We start from the raw sequence: 14,351 nt of genomic DNA, 5'->3' as shown, positions 1-14,351 counted from the left end.
CTTCATTTCTGAAGAAGGGTCCAGACCCGAAACGTCAGCTTTCCTGCTCCACTGATGCTGCTTGGCCTGCTGTGTTCATCCAGCTCTACACCGTGTTATCTCTTAACAGTTCTAAACCATCTTCTTTCTTCAGGAACTGTTTTACACATCTAGCTTTGACCTGGACTTCTGCAAAATGGAAAACAAAATGGCTTACAACGCTTGTGTGTTCTTTTGGCTGAGGGGAAACACCCAATTCTGGATTCCTCTAACTAAAGCCTAATGCACTGCACTGTTTACATTTTTTTTAAACTGTTTACTCAAAAATTCTCCCAACCACTAGCATCCAAGAAATAGCTCTCTTCTACTGCTTTTGTTAAAAACAAGCCATGACTTCAGAAGGCCTTACAAGTTAAACATTAAACACATGCAGGCACACAGAACAAAACCCACATGCTACTAGTTCAAAATCCAAACTCAAAAATAAATGAGATGAAAAGAAATGTACATTAGCATACCTTAACTCACACCTGATGTTATAAAATTTCATTGGGTCTGGAGTCAATATTGAGGGCAACAACATCCAACAAAACTGGCCAACCAACTGTATAAAACTGTTCCATCACCTCTGATGGGCTTGTCCCACCAATGGACATGTGCAAGGATGATAATGGTGTCTGCGACATTGTTAGAAAGGTATGAATCCATATCACTATATCAGGCCATTACTTGACTAGTATGTAGGACAGCTCTCCTATTTTTTGGCACGGGTCTCAAATGCTAGTAAGGAGGGCTGCAGTGCGTGGACACGACTCTGTGTGTCACTGTCATTTCCAGTACCCTGGTCAATGCCAAGGGGTCCATCCGATTTCATTCCTTAAATCAGGTGTGTAATGTAACTCAGTTAGATTTAAGATCGCTATGGAAAAGGATAAGATGGGCCAGAAATAAAATGTTCTCAATTAGGAAAAGGCTAATTTTGCTAAAAAGAAGATACAATTTGGACCAAGTGAACTGGGAGTGGCTATTTTCAGATAAAACTGCATCACAGCAACGGAAGGCATTTAAGGAGGAAATAGCAAAAGTACAGGGCAAATATAACACAGTATGGAGCTGGAGGAACACAGCAGGCTAGGCAGCATCAGAGGAGCAGGAAAGTTGACATTTCAGATCAGGACCCTTCTTCCTTTTTCTGAAGAAGGGTCCCGACCTGAAACGTCAACTTTCCTGCTCCTCTGATGCTGCCTGGCCTGCTGTGTTCCCCCAGCTGCACACTGTGTTATCTCTGACTCCAGCATCTACAATTCTTACTATCTCACAGGGCAAATATGTTCATTTAAAGACAAAGGGTTGGACCGAGACCTGGCAAGGGACATAAGATAAAAGAAGGTCATGACAGATACTGAGGGGTCAATAAGGCAGAGCACCTAAAGGAGGATAAAATGTTCAGGGAGTACGTTAAAAAGAAAATTAAGAAAGCAAAGAGAGTGCATGAGAAAGCATTGGCAGGCAGAATAAAGCAAACTGAAAGATCTAATTACTAGTGAAACAGCAGGGCCCATTACGGACACTACAAGCAATATATGTGTGAACCCGGAAGACATACCTACAGTCCTCAATGAATAGATTGCACCAACGGTAAATGATGATGTAGGTATGGACATCAGGGTGGGGAACTGCATAATTTGATAGGAATTAATAGAGAGAATAGATGTAGTTGCTGGTTTAGCAAATTTAGCATTGGACAAACCCACAGAACCAGATGAGCTGTATCCTAGCCTGTGATGGGAAGAAAGGAAGGATATAACATGGACGCTGGCAGTAATTTCAAATACTCCATGGCCACAGCTAAGGTGTCAGAGACTGGAGAACTGCTAAAGTTGTCCAATTATTACAAAAGTGAGGAAGGGTCAGACTGGGAAATTACAGGCCAATCAGTCTAATCTTAGTAGTAGAGAAGTTGTGAGAAAGAATTCTGAAAGACAGAGATGAGCTTATGAAGACAGAAATCAAAAGAAAACAGGTTTTCATATATAAAATGTATTAATTCAATAGCAAAGACAGTCAATACTTACATCTGGCAGTTTCATAATAAAACCATAGGCATTAGCTTCCTTGGTAGCTTCTTCTATCTCAGTCATGCTGACATTTTGACGACCATAGCGAATGTTTTCAGCTATTGTGGTTGCAAAGAGGACAGGTTCCTGGCTCACAACACCAATCATTTCCCTGAGATGTCTAACATTCAAACTTCGGATATCCTGTCCATCAAGCATAATCTGTCAGAAATAATTGTACATTTACATGAATAATTAGGTTATCACAGATTTTAAAATACTGCATGTGAAGACTATTACCATAATGTCAGGGCTTACTGCAGCAGTGTCCCAGAAATCAAGCCCTGCTATTTCCATGTGAAAGAATTTAATCCAAGTACAGAAAATTCCCAACTTTTACCCCTCCACTTAGACCCAGATTGTCAGAAAGGCAGGCCAGGTTTCTGTAATTAATAAAATGACTCTTTATTACAAATAGATTCTAGCTGCTGGTAAGCAATTGTGAACTGTGGACATATAACTCCACTAGTTAAAACACTAACTCTGCTTCTAAAATCACCCTATATAAATATACAAGCAGACATGAAAAACATTGATGTTATAAGTGGATGGAAAAACTGGGAAGGCATTTCAATGGAGTTTCTGATTAAAAGCAACAACTTACAGCCAAGGGAAAGGAGACTCAGTTGAGGGTTTTTTTATATTGCAGAGGAGGTAACAGTCTCCTTTCAGACGTCTGAAAGCCTCTGCCTATCTCCTTTACACTCATAAGCTATTCAGCTAGATGAGAGCCAATGAAATAGTTGGTGGCAGGCAGAAAAGCCTTCGCCTTCGACTAGTCACCAGTGCACAGACCAATCAGTGACTTGTTATCAGCCAAGTCTCCCTATGCATGCACTCCCTGGCTCCAAGCCTGTCTGCAATAACCTCCAACCATCCACACTGCTTGAACATGCAGCAATGTAAACAGCACTTACAATGAATGTCAGTAGCCTGCTTTTAAAATAAGCAGCAATCCTTCCATAATCCTTGACTTAAGAACTGTCTTTTCCCATTTTAGTCCAAAAACCAAAAGATAATATGCAAATATATAATATGCAAACTGTGCGAACTTTACAGGAGAGCAAGTTGTCAAAAAAGAAGACACATAACACCTCAATCAAAATACATGAAGAGATAGATATTAAAAATAATCAGGATCCCTAGTTGTGTATTAGGCAGCAATAAACAGTGCTTTATATCCTCCCAAAATCAATCTGACCCAGACTACAATACAGTTAGATAATAAAACAAAGAACTGTGGATGCTGAAGAACTGAAACGAAAAATAAAAGTTACTGGGAAAACACAACAGGTCAGGCGGCACCTATAGAGAGAAAGCCAGGTTAACATTTCAAGTCCACTGACCCCTCTTCAGAAATGTTAGTAGTTAGAAAAAGGTTTACCTGATGATGGGCAGTGGGGAGGAAAAGGAGTGACCGGATTGGTGGAGACAGAGCCCAGAAAGAACGAAAGAAAGTTAGGCAGACATTGGGATGTTTGCGAGTAAGTCAGGGAAAGACGTAAAGCTGATAATGGGGACAAAGAGTAGGTGAAAATGGGTTGGCTGTGATGAAAGCAACCCATGTGAGCATGAGGCCTGGAGTGTTGAGAGAGGGGGGAAAAGAACACGAAAGAGGGTGTCCAGGTTCTAAAATTATTGAACTCGATATTGAGTTCTGAAGGCTGCAGGGTCCCCAAATAGAAAATGAGATGCTGTTCTTCTAACTTGTGCTGAGCTTCACTAGAGCATTACAGCAAGTCTGAAACAGAGACGTTGGCCAAGGAACATGGTGTTGTGTTGAACTGGCAAGCAATTGGAAGCTCAGGGTCATTTTTGCGGACAGAGTATAGGTGATCCGCAAAGTGGTTGCCCTGTCTTTGTTTCATCTTCCCAATGCCCAACAAACCACATTGTGAACAGCGAATACAGTAGACTAAACTGAGTGAAGTGCAGGTAAATCACTGCTTCAACTCGAAGGTGTGTCTGGGTCTTGGATACTGAGGAGGGAGGAGGTAAACAAACAAGTATTACACTTTCTGTGGTCGTGTGTGAAGGTGCCGTGGGGCTGTGGGGAGGTGTTGGGAATGGCCCAGGGTACCCTGGAGGAAACAATCCCTGTGAAATGCTGAAAAGGAAGGGGAGGCGAATGTGTATCTAGTAGTTCCATTCCATTGGAGCTGACAGAAATGGCTGCTTAAAGCAGTTTGGATGCGGATGCCGGTGGGTTGGAAAGTGAACACCTGGGAACACTATTGGGTTGTGGGAGGGAAGAGAAGGGGTGCAGGAAATGGCTGAGGGCCCTGACAACCACGTTGGCAGGGAATCGTTGGGTGAGGGAAAAGGTGGAAATGTCTGAGAGCCCTCTGTCTCAGGATAAAAAAATGCACAATAACTACATAGCTTTTTATTTGCTTGCTGTGGCAGCTTTATTAGCTTGTGTGATTGCACACAAAATCTTTGCTCCTTTAAAAATATTACCATTTAACGTCTACAAAGAGCCCCCGATTTAAGAATGTCCAACTTACAAATGCTCGTACTGAAGAACGTGATCCATATAAGGGTGTAATTCTAAAGTTCAAACATATGGGCATTACCTGTACTTGCAAACGGTTACTTTATAATGTTGCATGTTGTGTTCCAACTTACATCGGATTGAAGAACAGAACGCTTCGCATCCCAGGGATGCCTTGTATTTCTATTCCAAATTTTACTTTATCTTTGCTACTAAGAGTTGCAAGAACTTATCCTGCCAATATATCCCCCTGTAGTCTCCATCAACGCTTATCATAATTTATGAGAATCATAGAATCCCCACACCATGCAAACAGGCCATTTGGCCTGAAGAGCGTCCACCCAGACCTACCCCCTCCCCAACCCTATCCCTTCAACTCTGCATTTCCCATAGTTAATCCACCAAGCCTGCACATCTCTGGACACCATGGATAATTTAGCATTGCCAAGCCACCTGACTTGCACATCTTTGAACTGTGGGAAGAAACTGGAGCACCCGGAGGAAACCCACGCAGACATGGGGAGAATGTGCAAACTCCACACAGACAGATAGTCACCCAAGGTGGAATTGAACCTGGGTCCCTGGCGCTGTGAGGCAGTAGTACTAACCACTGAGCCACTGTGCCGACCTATTGTACCTACAGTCTGCTGTCACAAGCAAATTTTGATGTTAATCATCCAATTAATGTCTGCAGATATTTTATGCATCTCTTATCTCAATATCCTATGATTATCTCTGAGTTTGTTTGCTTTGAATCATGCCCTCACACTTCACACTCCTCTTTTGGGTTGTGTTTTCTTTCCCGCAGAAAAGAAATTCAGGTGATGGGCTATAACATGTATCATGTACATTTTTCCTGCAACTTGTGTACACAGCAACGGCACATTATTTCCTGTACACAGCTTTACCGTATAGCTGCTGTTCTTATCTCAAACACCAGATAAAAGGAATGCTGGCTCATGATCTGTCCTGCCTAGCAGTTCAAATTGCCAAATCCTCACTCTCTTGTGTGCAGTCAGAAAAGTTATCCACCAGCTTTCCTGTTGAAAATGCACTGTGTTAAAAGTCTAACCCGGCAAGGATTGTATCCCAGCCAGCACTGGATTTGGAGCTCCTAATTGCTGAACCTGTTTGGTGCTTAGCAACTTTATTTTCCCAGCATGCCAAATGTTGTTAAACACTTTACCATTCCTTCTTCAGGGTCATAGAATCTCTGCAGAAGTTGGATGGTAGTACTCTTACCGCAGCCGCTGCTGCCAACCAGAGCAACTGTTTGCCCGCTTTTCAACTTCAGGTGCAGACCTTTTAATATCTACCACAAAAAGGAAATGAAAAATAAATAAATAAATATTGTGCTGTTAGGATTTAATAAATGTCCAGGCCTTTGTAACCATCTCTTGTTTCTGTTCTGTAAATTTTGGCTTAGATAGACAGGACTGTGAGAAGTTTCATTCATTCAATCTATCCGTACCTAAGTACAGACCAATAGGTCACAAACGTAAGGTGGACAGAAAAATGCCCACGTAAGTGAACCAGAAATAAGAACAGAGACGCTGGAACTATCCGACAACTCAGGCAGCATCTGAAAGTCAAGAAATAGGCTTAGTGGCCTAAATTTTGTTGAGATAGCAGGAGTTCCATTGCTGGAGCTAAAAGCAGGGTGACTCAGCAGGGATGATGCAGCTCTGGCTGATGGCAGAGGGACGGACTTTGTCGTTGGTAGTTCATTAAATGGCTCCCACTCAATTAAGAATGTTGACTTCATCCAGGGTCCAGTAATACCATCACTAATGTTGGCTATTGCTGAGGCTGCAGCTGCAGTCAAAAACACCTAGATGGTTGGACACCCTTGAGGTAGGCTAAACATCGTTGAGGAGTGCTGGGGTCAGGCAAGGTTGCCCTGGAGAGCTGGGCCCCAGAGCAACCACTGATATTGCAGGGCGTCTCCATGATCCAGTGACCCATCCTCAGAGCTTGCTAGTCTCCACATGAGGTGGCAGGCTCTTCTGACCGGATACCTGTAGGCAGGAAACAGCTCTTAAACAATCTCTTCCCGAGCGACTCAGATGGGATCCTGGCAGACATCAGAGCTTCTAACCTTTCAAAATGGCACGGCAGCAAGGTGGTGTCAGGAAGACATTCAACCCCACTCTTCTAACCATCACCACCACCATCACCCCAAATACAGAACCTTCCTGTGACACTTTGCAAACCTTCCCATACCCAGGACATCTGCAAAGGGCCTGTTTCAGATCAAAAGGCTTCATCAGAACATTACACAAAAGTATAATATCATGGGAGTACTTTGACTGAATTCTCCAAGTCCCGTCTAATTAAGCCAATATTTTCAGAACAGAAATAAAACATGGTCACATGAGCATTGACATTTATTAAAGCAGCAAGTCTACTTTTAATAGTTTAATTGGAGTAAAAACTCTTTATTTTAATAGATAGAAAATAAAGTGTTGCAATTTCTGTACCCAAAGAATTAAAATGTGTCCTACCTCAACATCAGGCCTTGAAGGGTATTTGAAGCGTACATTTATAAATTCCACGTCTCCTTTGACTTGATCAGGTTTATGTCCATTTTCTGAAAAACTATCAATTAATGGTTCCTGCATGATGAAGAAAAAGTAGCATAATTAAGTAAGATCTCATAGATTTATTCTTGATTAAAAAAAGCATTTGCCAAGTTGCATACAATACAAATAAATATAGAAGACATAGCCCTAAGAATTTTAATAGTCATAATGAAAATCCAAAAATCCAAACAGGAAGTGCAGTCCACAGCCCATCCGCAGTTGGGGGGCGTGGGGAGCAGGTTCTATCAACAGAACCTCTAAGAGGTCATCAGGTTTCACTGGGTCATTTCCCCACAAGATGTTTCCTTCCTCCCACCACCCAATGTGGGAATATTGCCAGTAGAAGCAGGATGTAACCCTTGATAGCACAGATTCCTTCTGGGTGGGTGGCCAACTTTCCAATTTTCATGTCGCTGACAAAACCGCAAGGTGATAAGAACATGCCAGGTTACCCCAACATCAAGCATATGCCAAGTTGTTTAAGACTATGGCCCAAATGCTGGAAAAGGAGGTTAGATTAGTTAGGTGCTTGTTTTTGACCAGTGCAGACTTGATGGGCTGAACAGCCTTCTTCTGTGCTGTAGGTGTCTATGACTTTACAGCATTATTTTGCCATCCTTTCTGTTTTACAGCACATCTCCAAGGGTGGCAGAAAAATTACCTTATCCACTGTTTGGTGCTGAACATTCAAACTAAATGTTTCTGAGGAGAACCACAAAGTTAAATCGTTTAAAGTTTTGGCAAAGATCTGTAGCTCGGGTTGTGGGTGAGGTTGTTGACTTGCTCGCTGAGCTGGTTTGCTCTTGTTCAGACGTTTCATCACCATGCTAGGTAACATCGTCAGTGGGGCCTCCGATGAAGCGATGTTATTCTACTCCACTTGGAATTTATACTGTTTGGTCCGTTATGGTGAGCACTGTCATTTCTAGTTTTGATCTGTATGCGTTTGTATATGGGGTCCAATTCTATATGTTTGTTGATTGAAGGATGGGTGAAGAACCATGCCTCTAGGAATTCCCGTGCGTGTCTATGTTTGGGTTGGGCTAATATGGTTACCATGTCCCAGTTAAACTGATGGCCTTCACTGTCTGAATATACCAATATTAAGGAGAGTTCATTGTGCCGTTTTGCCGATAATTAATGTTCGTGTATTCTGATGGCTAGTTTCCTTCCTGTTTGTCTGATGTAATGTTTATGGCAGTTGTTGCATGGTATTTTGTAAACTTTCAGAACTGACAACAAGACTCCTAAGACCCCTAGGAATCATGGTAGCACACAAGCCCATAGCCACTCTACGACAAACACTCACAAGGATTAAAGACCCCATTCCCACAACATGCAGAACAAACGTAGTTTACAAAATACCATGCAACGACTGCCACAAACATTACATCGGACAGACAGGGAGCAAACTAGCCATCAGAATACGTGAACATCAACTATCAGCAAAACGGCACGACGAACTCTCCTTAATATCAGTACACTGAAGGCCATCAGTTTAACTGGGACATGGTAACCATAGTAGCCCAAGCCAACAGACACGCATGGGAATTCCTAGGGGCATGGTTCTCTACCCGTAATACAATCAACAAACATACAGAATTGGACCCCATATACAAACCCATACAGATCAAAACCAGAAATGACACTACTCACCATAACGGACCAAACAGTATAAATTCCAAGTGGAGTAGAACAACATCGCTTCATCGGAGGCTCCACTGATGATGTTACCTAGCATGGTGATGAAACGTCTGAATGAAATCAAGCCAGCTCGGTGAGCAAGTCAACAACCTCAAAGTTAAATAGTTCATAAAATTCAGATTATTAAAGTCTAAGGTTTCTTAAACTTCCCTTTACTTTAAGATAAGGAGGAATTGGTTATTGTAATTGTATAATTACTTAATAATTTTTCATCCATGTCTGAATCTCATCCTTTACTTGTGTTTGGTTTTTGGCCTTGCAAAAGGTAGGATCTGAGTGCTTATTCTCCAAAAGTCCAGAAGAAGGGGTGCATTCCTCACCTGAGGGTCCCCTCCTCCTTACCAGACCAATGTGAGTGGCCTGCATTACTGACTGTAGATGCCAGTGAGTAGCAGAACAGAGTCTTAATTGACTTGTTAAATTCTAATCATTGCCCTTCACTGGCGTACCAGTCCCTGAGTCACTCTCATTTACAAAGGCTCAGGCTCAGATCTATTGTGGCAAAATAGTACAGAGACTAGCAGCGTCAAATTACACACCTGCCTCACTGCAATCCAGACCATGAAGCCAAGCTGTAATTTTGAACAGTGCTGATTAAGGAGGGCACTACAATTACAGCTTCAACAGGTTACTCTCCTGACTCCAAACATCCTCCATAGACAGGCATCTCGAAGGAACTGAACACTTGCTTCTCACAAAACCCCAGCTTGAAATGAAGCGAGGGATGGGGAGAGAATCCAACAGGTGAAATGGAGCCCAACAGGAGTTTCAACCTGCATCCAGGGATCTTGAGACTTAAGATGTACTGTACAAGATTAATCTTTACTCTCCCAATTGCAGGTCACACAAAAATGCATTCTGCGGGTAAAATTTGATGTTTGAATGTGATTTGTTTCCTTTACAAGCTTTTCCCATTCCAACTTCAATGGAACGCATGGTCACCTGATCCAAGATGTTGAAGATCACATAAGCTGCTCCCCTTGCATTGCCGAGCGCTTCAATGTTTGGTGAAGTCTGGCCGATAGAAAACGCACCAATCAGCACTGAAAAGAACACCTAAAGATTTAAAAAACAAGAAAAATGTTGAAAAGGGGGCTACTGCCAAAAGAATACTGTAATTGCTATTTGTCCATTCTCGAATTGAATATCATCGTTTATTTGTTGCTCCTCTAAAAATCTTAGGGTAGAAATTAGTCTAGACTTGTTTTTGGCTGTGCAGTGCCTACCAGAAAAGAGAAGCCTGGGACAAGGCTGAATATGCCCTCATCTGAATATTCTAGGCACATAAAAAACCTCACCGGGCAGGTCACTCCTCAGGGCTATTAAACTTGGAGCCAATTGCCTCACCGGCAGCGAAATCTTGATTTGTGCACATGGTACCGAATTCTCAATTTGCATACACTTTAGTGCTGGGAGCACTATGTTATAAAACCTTATCCCACTGTAAACTCAACGGCACGTTAGTAATTTACCCACCTCCAAGGTCAGACTGACAGGCCTATCATTTTTGGCCTATCCTCCACATCACTTTTGAATAAATGCACAATGTTCACAGACCTCCTATCATCTGATACTTTGCCTATATCTAGGATTTTCAATTCTAGTGAGATATTTCCTCACTGACTTCCTTTAATAGACTAAGATACAGGGAGAGGTGATGGTCTAGTGGTGATATTGCTGGCCTGTTAATCCAGCAACCCAGGTAATGCTCTAAGAACCTGGGTTCAAATCCTGCCAGGGCCGATAGTGGAATTTGAATTCAATGAGTATCTGGAATGGTGACCATGAGCCTGGTTCACTATTGCCCGTTGGGGAAGGAAATGTGCCGTCTTTACCTGGTCTGGTCTTCATGTGACCCCAGACACGCAGCAATGTGGTTGACTCTTAACTGCCCCCGAGCAATAAATTCATCCTATGAATGAATGATACAATAAAATCCGGCCCTGGCAAATTATCCATGTTCAAGGAGGTCAGCCCCTCTGCTTATCACTCCTCCTTTTTAACTCCGTCATTCTGCTGCTTTGTAAAGACAGAGGCAAAGTGCTCATTTAAGAATCTTCCAACTTTTTCTGCCTCACTTTCTGTCATAATCCCTATGCTCTTGAAGTACTGATAAAATATCTTTGGATTTTCCTTAAGTGGCAAATTGGTACAGGGGCTGAGGAAGAAGTGTGGAAGGACTATAGTGATAGGGGATGATTTAGTGAAGGGAGTAGACAGGCATTTCTGCAGGCAATATTGCAACTCCAAGATGCTGCGTTCGTTCCCAGGTGCCAGTGTCAACTATGCCATGATCCCACGTTGGGGCCAATAACATGGGAAGAAATAGAAATGAGGCCCATGCAAGCAGAATTTATGCGGTTAGGTAGGAAATTGAAAAGTAGGACTTCAAAAGTTATAATCCCTGGATTACTCCCAGTGCCATGTAGTCGCAAGTACGGGCATAGACGGATAGAGCACGGCTGGAAAGATGGTGCAGGAAGGAGGGCTTCAGATTCCCAATGGTTTGGGACCATTTCTATTAAAGGTGCTATCTGTACACGTTGGACAGGTTACATCTGAATAAGAACAAGACCAACATCATCGTACAGAGTTTTGCTAAAGCTGTTGAAGTAAATTTAAACTAGATTGGCAGGGAGATGGGATTCTGACAAGCAGTTCAGAGGGGAGATCAGCTGAAATGGAATTAGAAGATAAAACAATGGGCTGTGGTCCCAGGTTATGTAGTAAGCCATTTTTATCAGAGCACAACGAACCTGTGGAATTTTCAACCATAAAGGCTGTGACAGGAAAGTCACACAATTTACTTAAGAAAGAAATAGATGGAATTCTAGAGGAGAAAGTGTAAAAGAGGTTACTGGAGAGAGAAATATGATATGAGATCAGTCATGATTATGTTGAATAGTGGAGTGGGCTCAATGGGTCGAATGGCCTACACCTGCTACTGTTTTGTGTGTTTTCTTGTAAGAGTCCAGTTTCCGCTTGGAAGGAAAAAGAAATCTGTTGCATGGAGTTTTGTGAATAAAGCTACACAGACAAATTGATCTCTGCCTTTTCTTCGGCTAGACGGTTGTTTACCAGATGAACATTCCAGTCAGACACCAATATGTAAATTAAGTGCTTAATGTTTACTGAAGAAACCATTCTACAAATTAGTTCTCCATGGAACGGGAGGCTTTGGGTCTGTTCTGCTCAAAATCCTTCAACAGTCTCTTGTTGGTGCTAATACAAAGAAAGCTGTGAACATTTGAAAAAGAGAGTCAGGAGGAGCAGGAATGATCACTGAGTTCACAAACACCCATCCCAACCCTGCAGCCCACTGGAACCTCACTGCCTGGGACTTAGCTGAGGACTGCTAACACAAAGTAGCTCCTTTCTGACTTGATATGACTGTGGAGACATGACCAAATCAGGAACTGTCTTGAGGATCAACCAAAGTTATTCTTTGAGTCTCCAGTTTAGGACATATGTAAAGCAATATGTCGCAATGAGCCTCATTTGGCTCTAGGCTAATTTATACCCCATGTGGTTGAAATGGGAAAGAGAAACAAACAAAATAAGAATTAGAATAAGGAGAACAGAAAAACAACTTTTAGAATCATAATCCTTACAGGCATTTCTCAGTGTTTAACATTGCATGAAATGTCACTTACTGTTAGCACTTTTCCAATTGTATAATTCTCAGTCAGTATCAGGGTACTTCCATACCAGAATGCCAGAGCATACGATGCATAGATGATTAAGAAGGTGAAAGCCACCGCTACATTGCTGCTAATTAACTTTTTGATTCCAACTTTCTCAGCTTCAATCAATTTCTCCTGATACCTTTATGAAAAAAAAGTGAATATAATTTGTAATGGGCACAATAATCCAACCACTACACCACTCTGGTTCATCTTTACAACAGGGTAAATGAGAAACTTTTCCAACCACTTACTTTTGTTCTGATCTAACTGGGACACACAGTTAGAAAAACTACATTTTAAGATATAGCGTAGAGATGTATCAGACAGAGAACACAAAAGTTCAGGTGAAAATTCACTGCCTGCAAGTTATCCTGATGAACAGATTTAGCTTCCAGTCGAGCAGGTAAGAAGCTGCAACTGCAACAGGAATTTGCGGGGTTGAGGTGAGTGGGATGCAATCCCTATCCTGGGTTAGGATGGGATTGAGGATTGATGGTGACTGATACCTGATTTTAGTGTATTTTAACTGTCAACTCCCCAAATCCTAGGTGTGGGCCAGTTGTCTATCCCCCACCTTCCCATAATCTTTAAACCTCGAAGTAGGCATGTTGAAGGTGAATTGAGTTGGATTTGGGATCTCTTCTTAAAATTCAACATCTTACCTCAACCCAAACCATGCAATTGTCAGGGTTAAAATTCAGCCCCCAAAGAATGGGAAGCTAAAAAGCAGTGTAAATTTTGCCTAATTTTAGAATATGGCCTTATGATAAGTACCAATGAATGCTGATTCTCAGTTGGGTGATATATGTCCATTATAAATGTTCACATAGCAAATGGAGAATAAGGAGGGAAAACGTGAAGTTGTTCATTTTGGAAGGGAAAACAAAAGAACAGAATATTACTTAAATGGAAATGAACTGCAGAAAGCTGCAACACAAAGGGTCTTGGGGATACTCGTACATGAAACACAGAAAGCTAGCACTCAGGCACAGCAGGGAATCATGAAGGTTAATGGAATGTTGGCCCTTATTTCAAGGTGTTTGGAGTATAAGAGTAGGGACGTCTTACTGCAATTGTGCAAGGTGCTGGTGAAACCATATCTGAAGCATTGTGAGCTGTTTGGTCCCTTAATTTATGGAAAGATACCATTTCATTGGAGGCAGTTCAGAGAGGGTCACTTGGATGATCCCCGGTATGGAGGGATTGTTTTATGAACAAAGGCTAAACAGGTTGAGACTCTACTCATTGGAGTTTAGAACAACGAAGGATGATCTCATGAAACATATAGGATTCTTAAGGGGCTTGACAGGGGAAATGCTGAGAGGATGTTTCCGCTCATAGGAACAGAAAGCACAACCTCAAAATAAAAGGGGCACCAATTTAAGACTAAGATGAGGAGGAATTTCTTCTCTCACTGCCTTGGAACTCGTTGCCACAGAGAACTGCATGGGCACAGTCCCTATGTATATTTAAGATTGAGATAGATAGATTCTTAATCAGTAAAGGAATCTAGGGTTAAGGAGAAATGTGGAAACGTGGACTCAAGGAATGTTGGATCATAAATGGAGGATCAGGCTTGAGGGGCCAAATTGCCTACTCCTGTTCCTATTTCTTATGGTCTTATTCAGATTGTTCAGAACCCATTCTTTTGCTGCTAGCCAAATGTGCTTCTAAATTCATGCATCAAATTAGGACTGTCATTTCCAACCAATATAATTTCAATTACATCCAGGAAAATACTGCAACAGAACAGGTGAAAACAAATACAGATCTCAATGGGGCTCTTAGG

General features: G+C 42.0%; 1 protein-coding gene across 9 annotated transcripts in view; it reads right to left on the bottom strand.

The window, feature by feature from the left end:
* The window catches only part of abcb4 (ATP-binding cassette, sub-family B (MDR/TAP), member 4), a 97,418-nt gene that overhangs the window by 39,864 nt on the left and 43,203 nt on the right, over window positions 1–14,351 (bottom strand). For 8 of the 9 annotated variants that reach the window (XM_048612190.1, XM_048612179.1, XM_048612167.1 and 5 more), the window contains exons 9-13: window positions 12,530–12,701; window positions 9,819–9,932; window positions 7,095–7,205; window positions 5,777–5,902; window positions 2,055–2,258 (exon numbers count right to left, since the gene is read on the bottom strand). In XM_048612190.1, the coding sequence (XP_048468147.1) occupies window positions 2,055–2,258; window positions 5,777–5,902; window positions 7,095–7,205; window positions 9,819–9,932; window positions 12,530–12,701 (727 nt within the window). Of the gene's footprint in view, window positions 1–2,054; window positions 2,259–2,700; window positions 2,771–5,776; window positions 5,903–7,094; window positions 7,206–9,818; window positions 9,933–12,529; window positions 12,702–14,351 lie in introns of those variants that run through there. The other variant, XM_048612219.1, reaches the window with a different exon arrangement.

The sequence above is a fragment of the Rhincodon typus genome, chromosome 2 (genome assembly GCF_021869965.1).
Source record: "Rhincodon typus isolate 14 chromosome 2, sRhiTyp1.1, whole genome shotgun sequence".
Lineage (NCBI taxonomy): Eukaryota > Metazoa > Chordata > Chondrichthyes > Orectolobiformes > Rhincodontidae > Rhincodon > Rhincodon typus.
This window is presented reverse-complemented; position numbering and strand designations above follow the sequence as displayed.